This window comes from Telmatherina bonti (genome assembly GCF_933228915.1).
Source record: "Telmatherina bonti genome assembly, chromosome: 23".
In the NCBI taxonomy this organism is placed as follows: Eukaryota; Metazoa; Chordata; class Actinopteri; order Atheriniformes; family Telmatherinidae; genus Telmatherina; species Telmatherina bonti.
In genome coordinates this window covers 13,462,120-13,488,797 of record NC_136632.1, presented here as the reverse complement: position 1 = coordinate 13,488,797, position 26,678 = coordinate 13,462,120, and the positions used below count along the sequence as shown (strand labels likewise).

General features: G+C 39.8%; 1 protein-coding gene across 2 annotated transcripts; it reads left to right on the top strand.

The window, feature by feature from the left end:
* The first annotated feature begins 1,492 nt into the window (after nt 1–1,492).
* Nucleotides 1,493–25,153, top strand: mdfic (MyoD family inhibitor domain containing). Of its 2 annotated transcripts, none has more exons than XM_079262962.1 (5): nt 1,493–1,670; nt 1,971–2,141; nt 3,843–3,953; nt 17,519–17,911; nt 23,239–25,153. In XM_079262962.1, exons 2-5 carry the CDS (start codon nt 2,054–2,056, stop codon nt 23,487–23,489), a joined length of 843 nt encoding a protein of 280 aa, XP_079119088.1. In that variant the 5' UTR covers nt 1,493–1,670; nt 1,971–2,053; the 3' UTR covers nt 23,490–25,153. The 2 variants fall into 2 exon arrangements, with proteins under 2 accessions (XP_079119088.1, XP_079119089.1); XM_079262963.1 differs by having other exon boundaries at nt 1,938–2,141.
* The last annotated feature ends 1,525 nt before the right edge of the window (nt 25,154–26,678 follow it).

Below are 26,678 nucleotides of genomic sequence, written 5' to 3'. Positions count from 1 at the left end.
TAGCTTTTTTATCGGAAGAAAGCAGGTTTCCTCTTTTCATGACAATGAGGTTAAAGAATATTTAAAACAGTCTCACGCTACAGTGTGTTTCAGTCATGTTGGTTAACGGCACAGAACTCACAAATGTCAGAGTAATGACTTGCAATAATGCTTAAAACATTTGTAGCGGAGCAAATATGTGATGGGAAGGACTTCCAGTGGAGGAATTAAGAGGAAAGGGCCCCAGGGCACTGACATGTAAAAAGCCTTCACACCTTCCTACACAGAGGTTTGACTGAAAGTGACACAAAAGCCACGCCAAAAGCCTTATTTCTGCTGTCTTTGTGGATTTATGTGGTAACTTTAGTCTTACTGGATCTGTATGTTTTTAATCTTTCTTTGCTTTTTTTCATTTGTAACACCTTCTTTGGTTTGCCTAACTGGTTGTTTTAATCAGTCTTAGTTGCTATATTAGCCATTTTTTAATGTTTTCTTAAATCATATCAGTTATTTTTTTTTGTTTTTTTCTTTAGATTTATTTATTTATTTTTTGTTATTTTTAGTTTTTATTGCTTTTTATGACCTATGTTATAAAGTGTGAGGAACTGCACATCTCTTTTAAATATGCCTGTTATTGATTCGAGTAATTTTAAGTTTCTTGATAGCTGTTTTGAGTCATTACACGTTTTTGTGTAGTTTTGTGTAGTTATTTTGAACTATTCTCTGTCACTAGTCACTGTATATGTTCTGAGTTTCAATGAAGTTATTTTGAGCCATTTTGTTTAAGTTGTTGTGATCTCCTCTATTTGTTTTAAGTTATTGTGTATACTTTAATGTTGTTTTGAGTTTCTTTACATTGATTAAAAGTGAGTTTGAGAGTCCCTCAGTGGCTTTAGTCTTCTGTTTTGAGTAATTTTTTGGGGGATTTAAGTCTCTGTACTTTTTTGAGCCATTTTGCACGTTGTTTTAAGTCTCCTTTTAGCTATATATAGAGAATTTATTTCTTTATAGTTTGTTTTTAAGAATTTCTGTTATTGTTTTGAACATTTGTGCAACTATTTAAAAAATTTTTTTTTTACATGTTCATAAACATTTTTGCAGATTAATGCCTTTCTGAAACAATATGTTTCTAATTTTTGGTATACAATGTAAAAGAAAGCTAGTGAATGTCATGATTTGGATGTCACTTTGCCCTCAGTAAGCATTTTAATGTTTACTCCAGTTTGTCCAGTCAGCAACTTTCGGATTACAGTTTAAAACTTTAGAAAGAAAAGGCACAAGTTGACTCAATTCTTTATTTCTTTCAGTTTATTTATCATTGATATTTGGGGGAATATATTCAGTGATGGTTTCCTTTCTCTGAGCTGCCAAAGGAAGCGAAAGGGAGTGAAAAGTGGCTTTACTGGCTGCACTGCAGGAATCCGGATATGATGAAAATGTTTCAGACTCTGCTAGTAAACTACCGCCGCTGAGCGTCGAAGTCGTTGCGAGGATCACATTAATGCTTCTCAACAGTAAAATAACTGGACCAAACAGGACTGGAAAATTGAGACTCAAAGTTTGGGCGAAGTTTTGGACGGTAGTTCACTGTTTCACCCAGTTTCTTTATCTTTCTTTCGAACGTCGCGAGGAAAAGTTTGAAGAATGGGGATAAGTCAGATTTGAAGCAAGGGAGTTGTCATGTTTGGAAGGTAAGTAGCGTTTACATGAACAATATGCCCGCTTTCCCCCCCATGTTTTAATGATAAAGAGGAGGGAGCACGCGCGAGCAAATGAGCTGCATGTGGAGTCTGAAACAAGTTTATGTAAAAAGCGCGTGAAGGGAAATTTCCATGAAGTTTTTTTTTTTTTTTTTTTTTTTCTGGCTCGACGTCACTCATTTCGGCGTGTGAATAAAACAGACCTCTTTCTCAACTTGAGTAATGACTTTGCATGGTTTTTTGCTTTTTGTCTTCAAGCCTGCGTTGGTAATGAGACGTTGGTTTTCACAGCACTGAAGGCTGAGGAAAGGGAGGAACTTCTGCTGTGTTTTTTTCTCTCCTCCCCCCACCCCCCCAAAGAAGACAACTGTCTCATGTCCAAGGAGACTGTCCTCTCTCCAGATGGGCCGGCGGGAAAGGGCCCAGGGCAAGAGACAAGTCCCCTGCTGCCGGCTTCCCAAGGTAAGACATAACAAGACAGGTCACTGGTAGCATTCAATTTACCTGTTTAGTTCAGGTGTGGTGGCATTGAGAAGGTCACAAAAGGGCTTATACCACAGCTTATTGGCTGTATTGGTCAGATTTTTTGTGTGTGACAAGCCAAAGTGTTTGTGTGTGTGTGTACATGACTCATGTGTAGACATGTGAATGTTAATGCAATACATATTTTTCTCTCTTCTGGTGCACTAGTAATGAAACTGAGCTGTTAATACCAGTGACTTACTTATTCTGGAATAACCCATTTTATTTAGACCGTCACATGAGAGAAAAGAGTAAAATGCATTTATCGATTGTTGTCTCAGTGTATATCAGTGTGGGTGGGGAAGTTTCTGCCTTGACTTTTTTAAATTGTACTCATGCGACTTCTAGTATACGCCAGTGTCTGTGCTCTGGTGTTAAGCCTCGATAATGTTTGTGCATTTTCCCCCAATAAAGTCTGAAGAAAACGCCCTGGTGACTGTTAACAGCAACCACAGCCAATTATAGTTTTTAATTAACTTTCTAGCTCGCCCCTAAAATTATCACAGTAAAATAAGCTTACCCCCACACCCGCTTTTTTCATTTTTCTTCAAACAAGCAATGAACCGTTAACCATTCTATTTATACCAAGCATCATTATGGCACTGTCAGAAAATACTGAAGTGGGACAAAGTAAGCAATCCATAAGACTGTTGGATTGTGGATGGATTTTTTTTTTTTTTTTTTTTTTTTTTTGCAGGACTTTCCCAGTCACATGCAGTTCAGACTATATTCCCCCCTTCTTGGGGGACTATGGATGTACTGTGAACAGACCAATTTATTTCTAACTGTTATTACTAAACACTGCTATGCCTCACTCACACAGCACCGCTGCAGCTCCTAGCTGAGATATGTCATATTTATGTAGAATTTTTGGCCCCCACCCAGCTGTTCCACTCCTACATCTGTCACTGCTTACAAACAGGATGATTGTTGCAGCAGAGGAAAGGCTTTGCTACTCATCTTTCTCTAGTTTTTTTTCACCAGTAGCTTCAGTACGGCACTAAAAAATCCTGCACTTCTTGAGTAAACTGCAAGCTCCGAGAGGACATAACCAAACCAGTGAATATGGTCGTTGTTGATGGTTTATTTTCTGAACAAAGCAGCAGTGTGCAATGAGCAAAAAGGAGGACATGGACACGGCTTATAGAGATGAGTGCAAGTGTCTCTCATGTCTTTGCTCAGCTATCAGGTTGTGTTTTTTTTTATTTTTCTTTTTGTTTTTTGTTTTTTGGCCAACATACTTTTTCCAATTTTGATGAATGCAGTCTTTATGGCAAGTAAAAGAAGCTTGGCAGGTAAAGTGCACCCGGGAGCAAAAGGAGAGAAAATGAGATCCAGAGCTCTGGCAATGCCTTTACCTGAACCGCCCCACCATGTTATGCAGCTCGCCAGTGGATTGTTTTTTCTGGCATGAATCGAAATAGCGGCCTCCGCACCCGCAGCTCCTCCAACTGTCCCTGAGATTTTGTCCAATCTGGGAAAACAAATGTGAATTTTAACATCTGCTTTTGAACAAAATTCACATACACATAGAAGAGTTTATTCTGTAAACAACCAAATGTTTTTTTTTTTCACAAGTCACTGTGTATCATCTTTTTATCCAGTAAAGCCATGTTTAACATTCAATTCTTGCAACCCTAGATGCTTGTGACAGCGATTCATCAGGAAGAACATTGTCTCCCAGGAAACCACCCACTGGAGAACAAAGTCACGTGACGGAGGAGAAGCCTAATTATTGCAAGCCTGTAAGAAGTAAGTTTTAACGACCTGGGAAAGCTGTGGGCGGACAGCAGAACATCTTGCTGTTATTTTTAATGATAAACAACAATGTGTCACTTAATTGGAGAGAGTGAAAATGATTAACATGGTTTGCTTGCATGGTCGGATGGAGCTTAACTGCAGCAAGTGATTAGCAATGTTTGATTGAACATTTAAACGGCTATAATTTTGCTGTTGTTTTTTTTTGACAACAGTCCACCTGTCAAGTGTAGCTGTTATTATGACAGCTCCATGCATGAGTCAGGATCAGATGGCCAACGAACATATAAGCTTCACCGTTTTCAATTAAAGCAATATCGAGATAGCAGCGAAGCCTCTTTGGATGCAAATGTAACATTTGTGTTCTTTTATTCTGCCATAAAGACCAGGACATGGCTCATTCGGCCATTTTTTTTTTTTTTTAACTTCTCCTTCCAAAGCCCCAGTTCTGTGTTTTGGAAGTGAGGAAATCCTGTTTGTGGTTCTGGCATTGGCTGTTTTTACACACTGATTGACTTAAGCCGCAGTGTTTTTACACTTTACCAAACATTTACCTATTGGAGAAGAATTGTGCCAGCTGCTGGAGGAATTTCTTCTTCTTTTTTCCTTTTTTTTTTTTTTTTTGAAATATGTAGCTCCAGACTAGTCATATCTTTGACAAAGTTCCCCCTGCTTTAGTCGTGTTAGTTGCAGGTCTGTATAAATACTTGCACAAGAATTCTACCTGGTTCTAATAAATAAACTGCAAGTAACAAAACAAAATGCACTTAAAGCTGTGTGTGTCATCATCCTTAAAGGAGTGGGACTCGTCAACAAGTGCAAATAGCAGCTGATTGCTTCCATAGTAAGGATTGCCCTTTCATTTAACACTTGACGACAGTTCCCTTGTTTGTAAGTTGTTCACTTTTCCAGGGTAACTTTTCCTTCCCTTTTTCTTTACTTTTTTTGGGAAGGGGGTAATAAGCTTAATGATTTGCCAGTGGCTTGTTTACTGAAATAGCATGGAAAAGACATTTAGAGAAAAAGAAAAGAAGTTTTCTGTCAGCAGGTTTTTTTTCCCCTTGCTTGGCAGGTGTGTGGAGTATTGCACTTCTGGAGGGAGGCAAGCTTTGTTTTCATCTCAGAAGATAAGCCCTTGTGACAACAGTTTTGCGTTGTAATTGATGTTGCCTCCCTCCAACATTCACACACTAACTCGTTTTTTTCTTCTTCTCTTTTTGATACCTAAAAACAGAGTGGAAGGCTGGTAGGGGGAGATGAATAACACCTCTTACGGGCATTTGCTAAGTGCTACATTTCTGTTATATTGTTTATCGCCTTATGCAAAAGTCTTGAGCCAACTGTCATTTTGTTGTGTGTGTGTGTTTACATATATGTATGTATATATATGTATATATATATATATATATATATATATATACACACACACACACAGTATATATGAGAGAGAGATATTTACATATAAAATTTATTTTTCTGAAGGATCCAGACTTTTTCTTTGAACAGTGGCTGCTTTTTCACACATTTTCAGTCCAGTTTTTGTACCTGACTTTTTCAGAAGAATATAGTCTTTTTATTTGATCAAGCCACTCAACAATGACCTGTTCATTCAAACACAAAAAGGGCACAGAACTCAAAGGATGAGATGGTAAGATGTCGCATCAGAAACATCTTAGCCACCAGTTAGGAATTGTATCTTTAAGCACGTTTTTATCAAGAAGCTGTCACATAGTCATGTCATTTGTTGCTATTTCTTAAATTGCATTTGCTAAAAAAATAAGTCAGTGCCTCAGTTTGAGAAGCACAAAATTCTATATTTGTCCCCAGCAAAGTAATTCATAAGGAAAAGCGCAAGTGGAGGCCAAATATCAGATGGTCAGAAGCAGATGGGCGATATGTGCAAGTGATGTTTTTAATAAATAGGAATTGTATTCCAGGAAAATAATCTGAAACCAGACATAAGAGATGTAACTGGGTCTTCAGTTAATCCATCCACCAGAAGGGTGGCTGATGAAAGCAATTATTAAAGAGTGACAAAAGAAGTGCACTGAAAAACAGTGGCAACAGGTCTGATGGAGGGATGAATTGTCCTTCGACCTTCACCTTAACCAGGGAGTAGTGTGCAATCATTAAGAAAAGCTATGGAAGGAAAGTCCTTCAAGAAACCCGAAGAACTATTCCTGAAGACTTTTTAAAGTAAATTCCAAGTTTGTTCCAGATGGTTTAGGATGGGATTGAGAATGTAGGTGATCATACTAAATATTTACTTTCAAGCTTGAAAGAATAGTTGGAAATCTGTTATTAAGTATCAGTTTATGCTTGAATCAAATAACTGCACATACGTCCTGTTTTCCTGGCAGTAAATAAACAAATCAGGGGTAACTCAAGATTTTGTGCACTGTGATGGAAGTTTTTCTGCATCTGTGTGTGTATGTGTGTTTGGGGTTAAGTCATTGATGTCAAGTGACTCAGGGACGGCTTAAGATGGCCGATTTATGTCCTCAGCTCTCACGGGCTTACTGTAGTTTTGTTGTGTTGAGGGAACCAGTCTGCTTACTGCTGGAGGTAATTGAGAGCACTCCTCACCACAGAAACAGGAAATCAATAAGAAATCATCTCCCTGCCTACATCTCGGCTCTCGCGTCCCCTTACCCCCGCGTGATGAAAAGCTTATGTACTGTGATTTTCTTTTTCCAAGAGGAAGCCCATTGTGATATTTTGATAACAGTACTGCTGGTGTTTCAGTTCTGATCACATTGTTTTGACAAGTCGTCCACTTTATCACCGGTTCCTCTTGAAACAGGAACAGAAACATGGCGGAGGTTCTATAGCAATGATGATGTTCGTCATGGGGTACGGGATGAGGTTACAGGAAAGCGTAGCCATTACAGTTATGCCTTACTGCTGAAAAAAAAACTTTTCGGGACACACGTTGTTAAATTTGGAAAAAGTGTGATTTGTTTTTGAGACTGCTGTAAATTGTTGGACAGAAAAAGTGCAACTCTGTCCTTCCTGTAAGGACTTGCCAGTAAGAAGTTCCTCTGTAGCTCTGCCATGCCGTGGGAGAACGTTGGGTCTTGTTGAAGGTTGGGTGGCATTCCTCAATAGACTATTCTAGGTTTTTAGACTGCTGAGATCTCCTGTAAATAGATTATTTTCTCTGAAACCTTTAAATCAAAATAAATTCCACTAGCTTGTAAGTTTAATCCTTAACCAATTGGCAAATACTTTTTAAATGTGTCTGTGGTTGATAAAGATGACCTGACTGGCTTCTGAGGAACAGGTCTGTTTCTTTCCTCTTCTTCTTTTTTTCTGTAATCTTAGTGAAACTTTAGTACATTCAGAAGGTCGAATAACATATTTTTTTTTTAAATAAAGGCATTTGTCTGGTCTTTGTGTGAATCTCTGATTTGGTTCTTTGGTGGCACACAGTGGATTTTATTACTGGTGGAAAGAGTTGACCTTTCAGAAGTGAATTTGTGACCCTCCAATAAATGCAGTAAAGGGATTGTTTAATGGGATAGATTCCCCCATGTTCCCTTGTGATGGCAAGAAAATGGAAAAAAAAAATCAAATTTTGTATTCAACATTTTCAATATAGATTGTATTCTAATCTGTGTGTAGAAGAGCAAATTCTACCTTATTTTCCATTTCTGCACTGAAATATGTTCCTGTCATCATTTTTATCCTGTCATTTTTGCCTCATCAGTCTTAAAAAAGAGCTTCAAGTACAACAAGACTTTTACCCCTTATGTCACTTTGCATTTGCCTGGATCTTTTGCCACTCATTAGAACTGCATGCTGATTGTTGTTGTGCAAAATTCATATCTTTAATGTAAAGCATAGACCTGTTATAAACTGGACCATAATTTTCAAGTGATTACTTTGCAGTGGGTCATGGAATCAAAAACTGTATAAATAGGGTGAAATGCTAGTGTAGAGGTTGATTAAAATGGCCATTGTAATTCTACCTCTGTTGTAATTATTTGCTCATTGTCTTGGTGCAGATAGATTTCATATGGGAAATTTGAAGTGTGTTAATTAGCATATTTTACTCAAATTGCCCAAGTCTATTCATTATTAATTTTTTTTTTTTTTTGAAGATACTCAAAATACTTGAGCTGTATGATTAGATATGCATACCTTAATTCATAGACTGCAGTCTTTTAAGTTCATGTTCAATGCAAAGGAACATGTATTGATTCTGATTGCAGCATATTTCTTTTTTCTTTCCTGGGGGACAATTTAAGTTATTTAACACCAGCTGACCTCTGTGGTTGCAGGGTTTTTATTTTTTTTTGTAATAGATATCTAAAACGGTTGAACATGGATTCAGATCTTTTACCTTAATTAAAGAAGTGATAGCATGTAATGGGAGCACTTAAAAGGCTGCTCATATCATATAGTGTGGCAAGCATTGGTGAAGTTGGACAGCTTGGCTCATGCCTGCCACCTCCCCAACTGGAGCCCCACATGACCGTGTCAGTGTCTCTCACAAGCCACTTACAGAGAGGGGGAGAGAAGAGAAATCAACTAGTTCAAATGACAGCAGTGCAGGGGGGATTACTTGGCCCCTAACAGGGTTTTGACACCAACATTAAGGTTAAAACCCTTTTCTATTATGAGATCTCTGCTGATGTTGGCCCTGCTAGCCCTGAACCCCTCAAGCTTCCAACTCCTTGCCCCCTCGGTGTTTGCAGGTTCAGTGCCTCTCTGCTAGGTCATTCTGCGAGGGCCCCCTGATCAGTGGAGGGTGACCAGGGACCAGTGGCTGGCTCTCGTCCAGCTGCACAGACAGCCACAGCTGACACAACCAACCCCTCACTTCTCTTTCAGGCTAGAGCTAAAATCAATACAGGCGTCTCTGTGTTTTAAAAGCCACTCAGAGGCAGACGAGTACCTCTGTCCCAAAGGCTGATCTCGCAGCTTAAGGCTTTGATTGGCATCCTGAAGATGCAAGGCGCTGACCCACAGCTGTCCCATTAGCAGAGGGTTAATGCTGAGATTGATACTGAGCAAATAAAGGAACTAGGTGTGGGGGTATTTTGATAGACTGCCGATCCCCTTTTTGACCCAGAGTCAGACCGTAGCTGTATTTTGGTTTTTACTAAGTGGCCCTACTGCCCAGTCCTCATCTCGGACTTCACTGTTATCGGTATTCATGGATTCTCTACAGATTCAGCATTTTTATGCTTGTTGTTTTCAACCCCCCCCCCCCCCCCCCCCCCTTTCTTTTTTTTCTTAAAAAAGAAAAGAAAATATGCCTGTGCGCATGTCTGTATGCCTGCCTTTGTATTTCAAACAAGCATGCTTCCTGTGGAAGGAGGTTTTGAACCTGGGTGGAATATTTGAGTCATCGATGTAACTGAAACAGAAAATACCCCGTTCCCCTCGTTCCCTCCCTTTTCTTTCCCTGCTGTTCGCTCCTGCTCCGTTGATCTGTTTTTGTTTTGAGTCGTCTGTCAGGCAGAGGGTGGAGCACGTTTTTGGGGTATGAAGCCTGGCAGCTCCCTCAGGCCTGCTCTGAGTCAAGTCATAATTGATCTTTCTAGAAATTGTGGTAGCTAGCTGTGTAAGGACTAAATTTGAGCAAGATGTGCAGCTTTGAAAAAGACTGTAGTCGACTTGTGCTGTCTTTAATCGAAGTATTTCTCTACTGTTGGAAACAGATGAAAAAAAAAAGTGTTTGACAAACCTTAATGCAGAAACGGGCTCATTTCGGAAAGAATACAGCTGTTTAGTGCCATTCTTGTGCAGTCTGATTGCCTTTTGACTTGTGCTGCATTACAAGTGGTGAAATTAACACTGTGCCAACAGTGGAGACCAGAGACTTCTGGTCACCAGAGCCTTTGGGGAAGTGAGGGGTGGGGGGTGAGTACAGATGACTTTCCCTCAAGATGATTCATGTGAGAGAAAATGGCATCTCATAGGGAGATTCAGTAATTTAGATCACAGCCAAACATATTAATCTCAGAGAACGTTTCATTTTTAAAATCAAAGAATAATTGATGACACCCCACCCTACCTTAACACCTTATAACGTCCCACCCACACACCCCTTCTTCCCAGCACACGCACATCTTTCCACTTGTGCTAAGAGGTTCATTTTGTCAAATCAAGCTCTCGTCTTTCAAGATGCCTTTGCCACTGTTAAATGTAATTAAGCAGAACAAGGTCCGAGGGGGTTAATTTTTTTTTTTTTTTTCCCACTCAATCAGCAATCAAATGACTAAATCCCTGACATGCTTCTTCTCTTTGTGTTTGATAGAAGCAGCAGTATTGATGGAAGTGAAAGAAGTGTTGCTTCCCCTGCTGTACATTAAACGAGTCGGATTTGAACAAACGTCACAGCAAATTGAAACAAGGAGGGGAAAGTGCCACTGAAAGCCAGTTGAGGAATATTCCCCGACTGTCCCGCATTGGCGCGAAGAAGCAGACAAAATATGATGTTTCCTGCTTAAATGAGATGCAGAGCCGTCTGATCAGCCCTGACAGGTGACGAGAGTTAATAGAGTTCTGTTGCAGGCTATCACACACACACACACACACACACACACACACACACACACACACACACACACACGCGCGCGCGGCATGTCACTTCTGCTGATGAGGATCCAATATCGGAGCAGGTAATTTAGCTTTCTTCAGTGGTCATCATCATCTGTACATCACCATTTTATCTAGGATAAATACAAAACATTGTGTGGCTGTGTTGGAACTGACAGCACCAGGATTGCTCTGCGATGTCCAAAGTCACCCCCCCACCCACCCCCTCTAGTCTAGGCTGTAGATGAAGCCACTGAGTTTGCATGTCAGCCGCATCCTGGCATAGACATCTAATTTTCTTCTCATATGCCAGTTCATAGTTGATAAGTCACTCCATTTCTACTTTACAGATATCTGCTTGATATTGATATGAATCACATGTTTTTTTTTTTTTTTTTTTGTGATAGGGCACTTGAATGTTGTTGCATTAGTGACTTGTCTAACTAGTCCTCCTGCACGATAAAGAAAGTCCTTGTCTGGGAGTTTAGAAGGTCAGGCTGTAAACGAGGCTTTGATGCACCCAAGGAAAATTTCAATCAGAGCCCTTTTGTAATAACATTCATTGTACTATTTTCCTCTCTCTGTGCATCCCTCTCTTGCTCTCTGCAGCATAATTCCCCTGGTTTTACGTCTATAAATACGGACAGGGAGGATGTATAATTTCTAATGAGAAAATATATCCCTTTGGATTGAAAAGCAGGGGCTGTTCCACGCCGCTGTTTGTTAGGAGGAGAGATGATACCTCAGGCTGTTTTGGAAGCGAGACGTTGAGGAAGAGGAGGAGGAGGAGGAGGAGGGTGGTGCTGTTGGTAAGAGGAGTCGGGCTAGGTCGTTGCACATTTACAAATTAGCATTTCAGTCATGCAGGTGCGTGGCCAGTTAAGCAGAAAATATACATGTTTTTCTAATACTAGGCATGAAAAGGATAAACAAAACACTGACCCTGTTAGTGAGATTAGCATTTCAGAGCTAACTGCTGCTGTGTGCGCTACTTGTTTGTGTTTGGCGCTCCCAATCAGAACTTAAGGTGACACCTCTCCTCCTACATTCCACGCAGCGTTAACTCACAGACTCATCTGGTTGTGTAATAATGGCTATTAGGGGGATGACTACAAGATCTGGATTGTGGCGTTTTATTTGGAGGAAGTGATGTGACATTTGAATCACTGTATGCTGTGTATGATGGGCATTCTAATAAGCCTGAGCAAACACCTTTCGTCTCTCCTCTCTCATTCCCTCTGTCTCAGGGGCATTAATATTAAAAAGAACTGAGCTTTGGTAACACAGATTTTGCGTGATTGTTCAATCTGCTCCTGGCTTTACCTGCAACTCTTCCTGTATTTGTGTGCAAATGAGAATCTCCATACTGCCCTGTTTGACCTTTTTGGTGGTATATCTTCATGTTCTCAACTATTTCAGAGTTCTTGTTTATACAGCTTTGTTTCAGTTGACATGCATGTATGCATATTTCCCCCTGGTAGGTCTACCTGCGCGCACGTGTGTGTGTATGTTTGTGTGTCATGCAGTAGGCCTTTTTCTTCTTTCCTGTCTTCTGGGTACAATTTCCAGTCCCCTCCTGTAGGACCTATTTTCTGTGACAAAAACGAAGGTGTTTATACAGTATATGCAGTTTTACATACAGAGCGATCCCCCCGCACAGCTCTGGTGCAGCTCCTGCTCTCTCCGGGCGCTCTTCTACTCGGTCCCTGTGTGGCGCAGCCACTGAAGACTCTGTGACAAATGGCAATTATATTTGTGTGTTCTTCATGAATCCATCAAACACTGGCCTTTTAAAAATGCTCCCCAGATATTTGAGGCTGTCAGCTACTAGTAGCTGGGACCAAATTGGGATGCTGCTTAGACAGTCAAGAAGCACTCACCCCCTAGTTTCCCCTGTGATGTGTGTGACAGCGTGTGTAGGGGAATACCATGTTTTATTCAACTACAAATGTACACTCTCAACAGTTGTTGATGTGCTAGAAATAGGGCAGTTACAAGTCCAATTTGAAGTGTGTGTGTGTGTATGTCCAGTTCTTCTTCCCGTTCGGCTGTGTGCACTCAGTTATCTTAAGATACCTTCCTGTTTCTACAAGCTTAAGGCACCACTTGTCTTTTTTTTTGTCCCAACTTGCTGTGATCAAATTGTACGACGCTTGTTGTTCTTGGCATTGTGCAGTAGCTATGTGTTTCTGACGCTCTTTCAGGATTTATTAATAGGTTCAGTTATTATTTGTATAAATCCGTGTTATCCTTGGATGTGGAATCAAACTGTTCAGAAACGTCATTAGTGGATGTGCAATACAGAAATATTAATTTTATCCCTATTAAGTTGATTTTAGATGCGCTCCTGACATAATTGTAAGGAAAACGTTAGCATGGAGGGCTCTTTTAAAACGAGTAATAAACCATTTTAGCATTTACTTTCTTTTTGCGACTGTTCATTTACCTCTTATTTTAGAGGAAAATGTAGTTTTTTTTTTTTTGTTGTATTTTTTAGATGAATTGTGATGTTGAAGATTCAGAAATGATGTAGACATTTAAAAAATAAATCTTACTAACTTAATAACACAAAGTTTAGGAATTCAAAAGGTGGAACAGGGAATTGTGGAAGTGCAGCATGTAGACCGTCTATGGCATTACAAAACTGACACAATAGCTATGGAGTCTGGCTGACACCTTCTGCACTAAAGCTAATGTGCTAATCCAGTTCATTTGGAGAATCTGAATGTACAGATGAATTCTGGTCCATCAACAAGCAGTTTGCTTGAAATGAACTGAAAACATGAAGTGGATTAAAGGGTATTGTGGGTTTAATGCAGGGATTTCTGGGTAAACCCAACAAAAATTTTAGCACTTTCAGAGCAAGTTTGGGTTGAGGGAACTAGCTCACAGTCAGAGTTGGAAGAATGTGGTAAAAATTTTAACACCAAGTGAAAATAATTTTCAGTAGATGTGTTTTCTCCTTGTTTTGGGAAAAAAAAGTTGTCCTGCATTAACCAATAGGTAGGCAAGTTTTCTTCTGTGTTGTTTGATATGACAAATATAAGAAACCATGATGCATATTTCCACTATTAAAGTTGCAGAGGTCATTAGCCTTGTAAATGTGGAGCCTTTTCCACATTTGGTTTGAAATCATCCCAATTTAAGATTTCAGGGCAGCTGTTTACATGGGAGATCTATTCCGATCTGGTGTGTGCATACACTAACAATTAAGCCGAATGGTCCTGTATGACATCCGCTGAAAGATGTTTACATCACTGGATTTAAGATGAAGAGGTCTACAGAATGATTGTGATAGTTGTGGAATTTGCAGTACTTTCAAGCAGCAGTTTATAAATCATTGCACTCCTACTGCAAACAGAGGAAAAGCCATAGAGATATTCATTCATTCATTATCCTAACTGCTTAGTCTGATTTAAGGGTCGTGGGGAAGCTGGAGCCTATCCCAGCAGTCTTTGGGCAAAAGGCAGGATACACCCTGGACAACTCGCCAGTCCATCGCACGGCTGCACAGAGTCAAACAACCACTCACGCTCACACTGATTCCGAGGGGCAATTTAGAGTAACCAATCAACCTAACATGCATGTCTTTGGAGGATGGGAGGAAGCCGGAGTACCCGGAGAGAACCCACACATACACAGGGAGAACATGCAAACTCCGCCATCGAGATAGTTTGTATTGACAAATAAACTCTGACGCTGTCTATGGTATTTTTGTTTGCCGCCATATTGCAAAGTAGAAAAACATTGCGCATTTACATCTAGTCAGAGCATGTTCTGTAAGAATGCATCATGGCAGCTATTTGATTCGGTGTTTACGTGATGCCACGATTGGCTTGGGAAAAGGAATATTCTACCCCTGTGAAACAGAAGAAAAATCCTTTCAGTTGGACACTTTTTATACAGAATGAGGCGTATACATGAATCATTTTCATTCCAATAATGCTTTCCAACCGATTGCAGTTGGTATATTTGGCTCCATGTAAAAGTTAGCATGTGATCCTATCAGTGATGTTCACATCTCAAAGCTATAAATACTTAAGATAAGAACTGCAAAGTCATTGTGGGACTGAATACAGGTTACACACTTTCCCATTGCCCTCAGAATCCAGATGTCAGCTGGTGTTTTTTTTGGTTTTGTTTATTTTGTCAGGTCTTTAGCGCCACAGCCTTTATTAAATGAATACCACTGGTATTCTCATGTTTTATGAAATCCTTTAGTTTTTGCATGGACTTGCCCCACGCCTCTAAACTATGTAAATGAATAGAATTTAAATATAAATTCTCAAAACTCCTATTTCTCTAAGATGTTATGATAATGTAATGACTGGTTTCTTTCATTTGTGGAAAAGGGATTCGAATATTTTAGGTGTTAGTCAACCTGTAAACCAATATTTAATTTTAAAGATAAATCACTAAGGTCAGATTATAGTTTTCTCACTAGGCTAAGAGTTCTTGGATGTCCCTGCTTACAAACGCTGCACAATTTCCTCAAATCTTCCCATTTTCCTCTTTTTTTTTTTTTTTCTCATTATCTCTTCATTTGTCTCATGGTGACTGTACAAGTCTGTCATTGCCATCTTTGACAGAATCATCATTATTATGATCAATGATTATGAATATTGCTCCAATGTGTCCATTAATCTTAGTCACCATGTTCATCAGGTTAAAAATAAAGACTGCGACTGCGTAAAGGATATCCAAGGACCTGTCACCGGAGAGCACAACTCTTTGGAGCCGAACCACTTCTTTGGGCTTTGCAGTTTGTCTGAAACCTGAACTGCTGCTTATGTACTCTGGGTTTTTACATGGTGGTTTCTTAATAAGTATTTATACTTTAGTAAATTAAAAGCTTGACTTCCTCAAAAGGAAAGGTAATTATCCCTCCCAGTCTTTTTTGGCCTTTTTATGCACAAATGTCTATATGCTTGTGAGGATCCATGCGGCTGGTTCGCTTGACCTAAATGGGGAAAAATGACTGTTATTATGTTGTTATAATACTACAATTGATTTAAGGAACTGTCATAGTCCAGAGATTTATTTCCTGTGTTTAAGTCACTACATAAGGATTATTATTATTTTTATTTTTATTCTTATCATTATTATACTTTTTTTTCTTTTCCCAAATGGATAGGACTCCATTCACAGTACCCAATAAAGTATGGACACACTTTTCAGTTGGATGGTGTTTAACAGGAAAGTACGTCTAAACATTTGATTTGTACTCTATATGTTAATATTTTTCCCATCAGCCTCTCTAATGCCAGTTTATACATCAACATATGTAAAAATTAGGAATATAGGTAGCTTGTCAAGTCATGTGTGATTCTTGTTTATCACAGTTCTGTCGTTTACTGCCTTTTCCTGACTGGAAAACCAAGAAATCACAATGTTATAGGAAAAAAATGGCAAGGCACGTGTATTAAAAATGGGCGAAAAACAGCTACAGATGTAGTCCATTGTGAACCATCTAGTTAGAAAGCCTCAGTTTCTCCCCACATTGTCATGGGCAGGCTGCGCGGCTTTTGTCTTTTACAGAAGAAAATCCATCAACCTGGCCTTAAATCACTGCATAATGAATTCTAGCGTGTGCTACCCAGTTGTCTAATTCAAATTGCATGGAATCCTGATCCCTCAAGTCTATATTTGTTTATTGAAGCAGCATGCAGAAGCCTGAATGAGGAGAAGGCAAAACCCACTGTGTGTATTTAATTGCTTTGTTTTACATCCACATTCACGTCCGGCCTCTCCCAGGGTGATGTGTTGTTAAAAAGTGCAAGGCCCCGATTCCCACACTCTGCTCTCTTGTTAACAATAATTGCACTTGTTGGTGAGCTGACACAAAGAAAATAGAGATGGAAAGAAATTACCAGCATCATATTAACTTCCTTGTTTGCATCTACTTTGGAAAATATCTTGATTTCTGGACAGCTGTGTAACCTCTAAACAAGTCTGTTTCACTCCACCGCTGTTAAATCCACCAGAATTCAAATCACGGCCGTGAAGGCAACATATAGTCAACGTATTTAAAAAGCGTATTAAATGGTGAAAAGAGAATAAGTGTGGTTCACACAGGGAAACTTTAAAAGAGACGAATAATTCACTAAATCTGGCAGCACATGCACACGGGCTCTGATGCAGAGAGAAGGTAATGCAGGAGTAACTCCCAGTAGAGCTGAATGTGCAGGTGTTCCTCACAGTTAAATGCCACCTCCTTTGCTCACTCACATCCTTTCCCTTCCTTCTTATCAGACAGGTTGCTGTCTCCTGACTTTCTGTGGCTGTCACACACTTAGAAAGACTAGCTGAGGCCATTTCTGAGCTTTCAGAAGAAAAGAAAAAAAAGAAAAAAAAAGATCATTACTGGTGCAGACAGCAGCCATATTCTATATGTACACTATCACAGGGCTCCTTCTTCTTTTTTAGACTGAATTAATCTCACCTCACACTGTCTTAACTTACCAAGGCAATGCTCCCAACACGTCTGTCTGACTACATGGCTGGCTTTTGTGATCTTGTCATGTTTCAGGTTATATGTCTGTGCGCTTCTCCCTGTCGTTCCAGGGTGAAATATTTGCTGTGTGATCGATATTATCATGTTAGAAAACGGTGGCACGATTTGCAGATTTGGCGTAGAAAGGTGTGCCTTCATTTCTGTATTCAGTTTTCAGGAACAGAACATCACAAGCTACAGTGACTTTGTATGTGAACAAAATCCAAGGAGCACAGATAAACTTTAATGAAGAGACTCTGCTGCTCCTCTCTGAAAATACACAGAATAGGAGGTAAGTTAATAAATATACACAAACGAGGAAGTAAGTTATTCAAATAAAAAAAACAACTCATTTTTCTCTTCCTTGCAAATAAATATTTTCAATCCTCTTCATTCACATTCAAATGATGTTTATAATTGTCTAATTGCCACCAATTATGTCATATGATGAAAGGCAGGATATCATAAATATCATAAACACATAAAAATTGTGTCTTTTCTGTGTCTCCCCTCCCAGCTCAACCTCAGTCTGAGTCTGATCTTAAGCTCTCTGAAGCTTCTGAGGGAGACTCTGCCAAGGACCAGAATGGCTTTCGCCATGGCAACGCTGGCACACCCACACTGAATAACAGCAATGGAATCCACCCTGCCGTCGGCGGCGCTGGGGCCACGCGGACTTGCTCCTGTGGTGCCAACATCAGCACGAGTGCTGCGGGAATGTCGGGGCCAGGAACCAGTGCGGCGGCGGCGACGACCGCACCAATGATGGAGCAGCCCCGGAGGCAGCCTCCCACACCCGTGTCGCACAGGGTGCAGCGGAAATTGAGGTCCAGCTTGTCAGTCAACAGCGACAGCAGCAGACGCAGCAAAGGCAGTTCCACAGGCTCACAGAAACCTCCTTTGCCAGAGGGTGAGTATCCACACACAAGGGAGCGATGATTGTAAGTAAAAGAGAGGAAAGCAAAAGAACACTCAGTTGCATCCTAACTTTGCTAACATGTAAATGGTGGCTTGCATGCCTCCATCTCTTCATCTCATCTACTTAAAAAGCATGGATTCATTTCAGCTGCTCTTGCAGTGGCTCAAGCTGCATGATTGAGTCAGGGCTATTTGCACAGTAATTTGTTCATCAGTTGTCAAAAACACCTCATAACACTTAGAGCAAATTTAACTTGTCGAGCAATTTACTCATTCCTGCTCCGATACGAAGAGCGCGGCAGATCAATCTTTTTAAAATGCCAAGCATTTCTTCGTTGTAGAAAATGAGTCATTCTGCTCTGTCCAGTACTTTTTAATGTAACTGGACACTGTTAAAAAAATTTTTTTGACTTATTTGTATTTGTTCTGAGAAATCTGAACAGCATCAAACAAAGTATTCTGAAGAGGCATTAGTGAAAGAACATAAGAAATTGATAATAAATTCTTGCCTTCTCTCACCTTTTAATGATGGCTGTGCATGACCTCACATATTTATCACTCCTGCCAAGCAAATGACATCTTATCTGTCTCCTGTGGCTTTTATTTTGCTTAACAATAAGTCAGACGGCTTCCCTTGCCATGCAGGGAAGCCGTCACTTTGTCAGGTGCGAGGCCGAGGTGAGTCCAGTAATGAAGGCGGCGGGCCGGTCCTCTTCCAACGGGGAGAGAGGTGCGACCGTCTAACGAGGCCTGAGAGCACGGGGTGCCTATTATAAGTCGTGACCAGCCTTCTTTGGGCCCCTCATGGCCCCTCACACCTCTCTGGGCCCTTTTTGGCGCTCCCTACATCCCGTCAGCAACACCTTGGCCCTCATTAACAGGGTCCTGCTGTCTCTCTCCTCCAACTACTGTACTCCATGGCTGTGGATTTATTTATGGACTTGTGTTCTCTTTCTTTAAAGAAGTAAGGCCGTCCCTGCTTATTCATTCAACCCAAGGTCTTTGGTGTTTTATCTCATTATGTGGCTTTTTTACGCCACATTTGCATGGAAAATAAGTAATTTCATGCGTTTCTCTTCCTTTTTTTTTTTAATCTTCAAAAGATCACCACAGTCAGGTGGAGATCAGGTTTAATGGAAGGGAAAAGTGGGAAAGCTGCATTTTTATTTGACCACGCTTGCAATGTGCACACAAACAAAACAAAAAACCCTTGCACACAACCACAGCATCTTGCAGGTAAAAGGGGGAATGCACCCACCAGAGATGCTCTACATGCATCATCTTTTCAATGTCTTAATTGGTAAAGAACAGAATAGAGCGCAGAAAAATAAAACAGCAACAGCTCAACAAGTCTCATTATGGCTTTTGTGTTGCTTATGTGAAGATGCAAGAGCTCTCAGAATCAATATGTTCGCTCTCGACTATTTATTTCCCCTCGGAAAACAGCCAAGCTGTTGTGTTTGAATGTTTACACGGATTAACATAATCTGTTTGCCTGTGAAATTAGCCTCCTAAACAGCCCCCTGATCACAGGAAATAAAAGGCGTTAGCAGAAGCTAGCTCTGGGGAATCTGTTGCTCTGTGTTTTTCTTGGCACACGCTGTTGGCACCAGGGCAAATCTGCAATAACACGGTAGCTTTTGTGGAGTAATTTACCACACTGCTTTTCTGTGGCAGTGTGGGCTGTCTTAGCTCCTGCCAACCACTTTGTGTCTTTTTGTTAATTGCATTTAATCACTTCAGACCTTCAAGCTGCTTCAGCCACATTTATAGATTTTTATTTTTTTTTCCCTGGGTTTCAGCGCAGTTTTAAGCCCTTGCCTGCGCTATAAACCTTGATCTGTTTGTGTGTGTGTGTGTGTGTGTGTGTGTGTGTGTGTTGCGTAAGATCGAGTCATCTTCCCTCAGTCATACATTATAAACAGACTTGCTTTTAAGTTGCATGTTGTGGACCATCAGTATCCAGCCCACATCCTCTCCTCTCTTTATCCATGTGTGCCTTCTGTGCACTCTGTTGGCCACCAAGGCTTTGTCTGATCAGTCTCTCCCCCTCTTTATCTCGAGCTATCTCTCTCCCTCTTTGTGAGTTTGAATGTTTTGCACAGCTTGCTGCTCTGAGGCCCATCCAGCTTGTTTTGTGTCATGCCGCTCCCCCTTTTTTGATGTTAGCTTTCCAGATGTCTCTTACTATTTCCTCAGAGGCGCCGGACGCCGCTTTTGGCCCAGCAAACTCTGGGCTTCATCTCTGCTCGCTGACATTAAACAGGAGCATTGTCAGTCTATGCTGCTCTGCCTGTGTGTTGGTTGGTTTCACTCCGTCTCTGTCTGCCTTTCTGTCTGTCTCTCTGTGTTTTCATGGAGATGTGCCTCGCGTCCAGCTCTCTTGTGTACAATGCACGGCCCTCCATGCTTCCCCTCCTCCTTGCTGGCTTCTGTAAGATCCAGACTAATCGCTGGTGTTGAATTATACATCCAAGTGAATAGCTGAGATGGCTGGCCACTGCTTAATGCATGTGTACTGTGTTTGTATCGTATTCGCAGTGTGCTGTTACATTCTCAATACTGGCATGGCTATACCCTCTGGGTCCGTCAGAGTTTGTTAGGCTGGACTTTGAGGTTTTGTGCATGTGGCTGTGGCCAAGTAGTGTTAATAACAGATGCACCGACTGCAACTTTAACAGCCGTTTTCAATTTGTGTCAAGTTTCTGACCAATTGATTACAAATTTGTCCATTATTTTTTTCTGTCGGTGAGCTAATACATAATAGTCAATCGTTTTTCTTGTATGTCTTAGGTAAAAATTAGTCTTTTATTTTGAAATTTACTATAAATATGTTTACTTTTTTTCTCCTAAATAGCTTAAGGTTGAAGCGGCCTTTACTCTCCGGGCCTCAGCTTGCTGCAAAGATCTTTTAGATTTTTTTTGTCAATAAAATCCAAGTGCAAAGAAATATGTTAAACTCTGCACCCGATTTTAAGTCCCAAGCTGTTTATTTTTCTTTTCCTCACTAAAATAAGAAGACAAACATTTTCATTGTATTTTTCTTGAGTAAATTAAAGTATTTAAACATTTAAGGAAAAAATGAAAGAAATGAACATTCATGTTAAGGATCTGTGATTCAGTATTGATCAAAAATAACTGTTCCGTATATGGAGACAGCCCTACATCGCCGTAGATGCCAATCAACACACAGTGTGGAATTGCTTTTCGTGTGCCAGTTTGAAACAAACCCACAACCTGCCCACCAGCCTTCACGTTCAGCCTTGTAGGATACATTCTCATGCATCTTCCATCACTGCCAGTGTTATGGCCTTAGATAAGGATAATAAGATGCATTCAAACTTCAGGCGCCCTCGCAGACACAGACACACGCGCGCGCACTAGCTCGTTTCATGTTCCCTTCTCTATCTTGTTTGTATCATAGTCAGTCGGTGCTTCTGGTCAGCTTTGCGGCCCTCAGCACTGCAAAATTAGGAAAAAAAAATCCCCTCTACTTTGATTAATCAAACATGAACATTCAGCGGCCCTCGGCTTGCCTTCCCAGTCCATCCTCCACGCTCTCCTCCTTTTGCTTTTCCATCTAACCCAATCAGTAACAGCCCCTTCTGACATCTCAAGATGGGCTGATGAAAGTTATGCAAATGTGGCCTGTTTGTAATGCTATTTTTCTGCATCCATCCACATCATGTCTTTTAAACACTCCAAAGCAGTGATACATTACTGGCCTTGGATCAAAAAGGAGGCCGCTTCAGGGAGCGGGTACCAGGCAGGCGCAGTTCCAGAAAGGTATTTAGGGAGGCTTAGTGACTTGGCTGCAACAAAAGTGTGGAGAAGCTGGACACGTTTTTGGATTTTTGTTGTTCTGCAACACAAATAGTTTAATTTTGAGTTAAACTTTTTAGTATTTTGAAAAAGAAACCTTTTGCTGTTATTGAAATCACAGGGTTAAAGCACGCCATAGTTAATGTTGTGTTGGCATTGAGCTTTTTCACCCTGCAAAACTTTGTCCAGACAAGATAAAATGAAGAAAAAGAATGAAATCACTGCCATTGTCCTTCTGTACCAGTTCCTCCCCTGCTCTCATCGGCTACATTTCCATCAACAGCAGTATTCAACTAAAATTCAAATTTACCTCATAAGTCCATCTAATAAATAATCAGGTTAAGGTGATCAGAAATTGATTGTATTGTCAAGTATTACTTTGAGTAAAGTCTTAGTATTGCATATTTCCGGTTCTGTCAAGCCAGCTGCCAGATTTTGGTACATGAGGACTGAACCAAAGTAGGCGGTGATGAGTGTCTAGGACCCTAACCTACTAAATATCTGTAAGGTCCTGGATGGCAGGTCGACCCGATGCCTAAATTTGTAGTGACAATCATTCATGTGTTCAGACACAAATGATTTTTTTTTTTTCTTTTTACTGGCTTGCACCTGCACTACTGCTGAAAATGACATTATCTAATTGAAAGCGAGAAATTAGACTGGCACCTGAAATGTGTAAATTAGAGCTAAAGAATTGGGATGAGACAAATTACAACTAGAACATTTTTTTTCCCCACAAGGTGCATTTTTGTGCATAAAATCTACTAAAGAAAAATGTTTTAATTCTGAAAGTCTTAGAACAATTAGTAACATACTATGAATGTGCAGTTTGTGCTAAACTTTATATTTTCCTAGTTTCATTGCTTATTTAAACTGCATTGGAAATGCTTCAATGAAACATGTGCCTAATTGAGCAGACAGAGGACTTATGGCGGTTAATGGGCACATTAAGAACTTAAAGGGGAACTCTCAATTGCTGTGAAACAACAAGCTGAAACTCGCAAATGTGGTGTGCGGAGAGGTTAAATGTTAATCAGAGGTGTAAGCGTTGCCAGCATTAATTCACCTATTTTGCCAGGATGAGACTCTTTGACTTTGTTTTCTTTTAATCATCCTTGTTTAATCAACCTTGCACTTTGCATTATAATGCAACAGTTATTTAATACTCTCTGAATTAAAACTGCGTGAGATTTCATTTTCTTGAATTTTTCTTGTTTTTCTTTAAAGCCCCCAGTTTGCTACAGTTATCATCCCTTTGCAACACCCTTGCCCTGCTTCTTCTTTCAGTTTGCATCATTCACTAACACAGCTTTTTATTTTTATTAACGTTGGTAAACCCCAAACTCAGTTTACTTTTTATTGTTTTACAATTTCTAATTAAAAAAAAAAAAAAAAGTCAAACTTTCTTTTTTTTGTTCTTTGTTTTTGTTCTGATTCCGTCCACACACACTCATCACTTCACAACTTGTGACCCTGACTGGCTTGACTCGGACCCAGACTGCTGCGTTCACTGCATCTTGGCGTGCCTTTTCTGTGAGTTCCTGACGCTTTGCAACATGGTGGTGGCCCAGGCTTCATGCGGCGCGTGCACATCAGAAGCATGCTGCTGCTGCTGCTGCACCGACGACCTGGGTGATGACTGCAACTGCCCCTGCGACATGGACTGTGGCATCATGGACGCCTGCTGCGAGTCTTCAGATTGCCTGGAAATCTGTATGGAGTGCTGCGGCATCTGCTTTCCCACATAAGGAGGCCTCTGATGGTTTGGACCGGGGTGGAAACCTGGATGAAAAATATGGAAGGAAACTGCTGCTTTTGTCACTTTGAATTCAGCAGAAAGAGGGAAGTGTGTGTGTGTGTGTGTGTGTGTCTGTGAGTGTGTGCGTATGTGTGTGATAGTGATCTTTGCATGTGTGTTAGCATAGCTGGTTTTTGACACTGGGTTTCTCCATCAAAACCAGCTTAGCGCAGGCTAGAAGTAATTCCACATGTTAAGTCTTCAATGTATTGTAATGACAAGTATTGTATCCATTGTGGAAAAGTATTACCAAAGTTATTGTTACTTCAAGAATTGTCATGTTGTTCCTCATCTTGCCTCTACCTAGTCATTTTGGACCAAGAAAATCACACATTTTCAAAAAGATGACATATTCTTTTTTTTTTTTTTTTTCGCCAGTGTTTTTTGTCCATGATTGCATATGTAGTACTGTAAAACACTGTTAAGGTTTATGTGATGATAGTTAAAAAATCTAAATTGCATACTGTAGTTTTGCAACCCAGTCATCCATTTATTCATATCTGCTGTAGAAAAGTTAAAACTGGTGAAATCTACAAGGTGATTCAGGACTAAACATGATCCGTAAGGCTGTTTGGACAAAACAAGTATTTATTCTGCTTTCTACCTTCTTTTGAAAAAGAAAAAAAAAAATGTTACAAGAAAAGAAATAAAACTGCACAAACTGGTTTATAAGCTTGATTGATTGCAAAATTTTTACCAAGAGCTGGAAAGTTTTTTTCAAATCCTTATTTTTCTACAGAATCTCATCTCACATCTTAGTGGTTTGCTCAGATTTACAGCCTTGGTTTTTGCTGGAAATACAGCACATTAAAAAATAAAAATCATAAAACATTCCAACCAACTTGCTGTATAATAGTTTGCATTAGGAAATGTAATGTGTACAGCTTTTTTTTTTTTTTTTTAAATTTTTTATGAGTCCTTTTATGTCATCCTTCAATGAATAGGCTTTGTCAGCTACATATGGTACAAGTCTCTTCTGTGATGCTATTTTACACGCGCAAGTATGACTTGTTGAACTGCACCCTGTTCATCAGGGCGGCAATAGGGAATTAAAAAATGGTGACCCTAGTTTCCATTTAAGCGGCTTTTGAGTATCAAGCCCAATGACTCATAATACATAAAAGGAATTATGAAGTGTCATGTTGAAATGGTAAACTAATGCAGGGTAAAGGCAGTTTTCTTCTCTTTTTTTTCTGTCCCTTAATTCTGCGTATCTGAGATGAGTTTATAGTGAATCACCAGCAAAGTCATTTTCTTGTCTTGGAGATCTGCTTTGATGTTGTTTAAGTGATGATACTTAATGCTGGCCCTCATTAGCACTGCTTACTAAATGGGTACACCCTCCAAAAAAATGAAAAATAAGTGTCCCTCCCCACTGCCATTAAAGATAATGTTCCGTCTTGCTCGGCTGTTCGGCCGAGGATACTCTGTGTGCAAGGAGAGTTGGATGGATGCATCCTCATGTGGAAAGAGTAAACCTTTTTGTCATGTTTATCCTTAGTTCAAACTACACCTTTTTAGTGTCAAAACACTATATAGATAATGTGAAGAATTTATCTAAAAGGAAATATAGTATGTATTCTCTTCTTGTACTCTACTGTCCCATTTCTGCTGTCCCCTTAACTTGATCCTTTTTATGTTGATGCATCATTGCTTACCTGGAGATCATAGCTTGTTGAATTAGTTTTGCACACTATGTAAAATCTAAGAACCATTTTTAAAATAAAAAAAATACCAAAACAGCGATGGTTTCATTTGTTTTTCTGCAAACATTGTGTCCATGACTAAATGACTAAAACTCTGTCTCGAGCATTTTGACATTCATTTTATTGTAGTATTTCGATTAGAAAATGAGTGACATGTTAGTTGATATGCTGAAAATTATATCAAGTTTTACAAGATTGGCTGAAAATTATTTCAGCAAAAAGTTATATTTCGTGATTACTGCTTTCCAGAACTTATGATATATTGCCTTTTTTCGTGTAGTTTATAAAAACTAATATTGTTTTACTTTTTCACTTGGTTTGCACCAAATTATTAAATGAACTTCATTTCCACTGGGTCACAGGTGATCCAGTTTTACACTTTTTTTTCCCCATCTAGTGGTAATTAAGGGGTTATTATGTATATTTGATAAATATAATGAGTTGCGGCAAACCGCTGGAAGTCACACACATAGTCAACCATAATACTTCCACCCTCGTGCATTAGAATTGGGATATGTGTCATCAACGAGAAGCTCTGTGATTTATTCAAACTTTTATATTTGAGCATTTTGTTCGGAGCTGCTAACTTAAAACGGCCTGGTCTTGAGATTTTGTGTTGTGAATCTGCAAAGCTTTTTTCATTGTCAAATTTCCCAAGAAGGTTAAATCTCTGCAGTCTAATTTTAAGTTTTCTTCATCCAAACATTTAAAGAAAAATAATTTTTTCCTCAAAGTTTCCTATAAATTGATGAGTTGTATAATCTTCATGCAGCAAAGTATTTATTAGAAATAACTGGGAAATCCTTCATATGCATAGATGTGCATGTGTTAACCATTTCGGTTTCTAAAACAAAACTGCAGCTGTAAGATGAAACCCCATCAATTTCTGTGCAGTTAATTGAAAATAATTAGCCCAATTAAGCAGAGTCCAGATCTCTAAATGAGCTGTAACTTTTTCTTCTTGACCTGGCATCAGCAAATCCACAATCCGAGTTATTTGGATGTTGACATCTACAGTCTGCACCCTCTCGTGGTCGTCTGGCCGGCTGTCTGGTAGTAGTAACAGCATCTACATCAGTATGTATACATGACCAACAATCATGGAGGTCATCAGGGAACAGGGACCACCTGCTGGCTGGAACAGCAGTCTGACCTTTAGCCAACATTATCTTATGTTCACCCCTCAATTAACCTCCATGCCAGCCTCCCTGCTGGAAAAGCAGAGAGAAGGGTCTCCTTATTGTAATCTCTTTTTATTTTTCTCTCATCATTTTATGCGTGGGTAGACCCTGACCTCAGGAAATTACCGTCTTATTTCACTAATGCGTCGGGGAAAATATTGCTGTCTTTAAAAGTCTGTAATCATGCAGGAGTTGTACTTTTTTTTTTTTTTTTTTCTCTTTCACTTTGCTTCACATTGGCAGAACAAGAAG

Coding starts and splice junctions, on each gene's coding strand:
- mdfic (XM_079262962.1), top strand. CDS start 2,054: ATGTCCAAGGAGACTGTCCTCTCTCCAGATGGGCCGGCGGGAAAGGGC. Junction 2,142..3,842: donor CCTGCTGCCGGCTTCCCAAG/GTAAGACATAAC, acceptor TTGCAACCCTAG/ATGCTTGTGACAGCGATTCA. Junction 17,912..23,238: donor GAAACCTCCTTTGCCAGAGG/GTGAGTATCCAC, acceptor ACTCGGACCCAG/ACTGCTGCGTTCACTGCATC.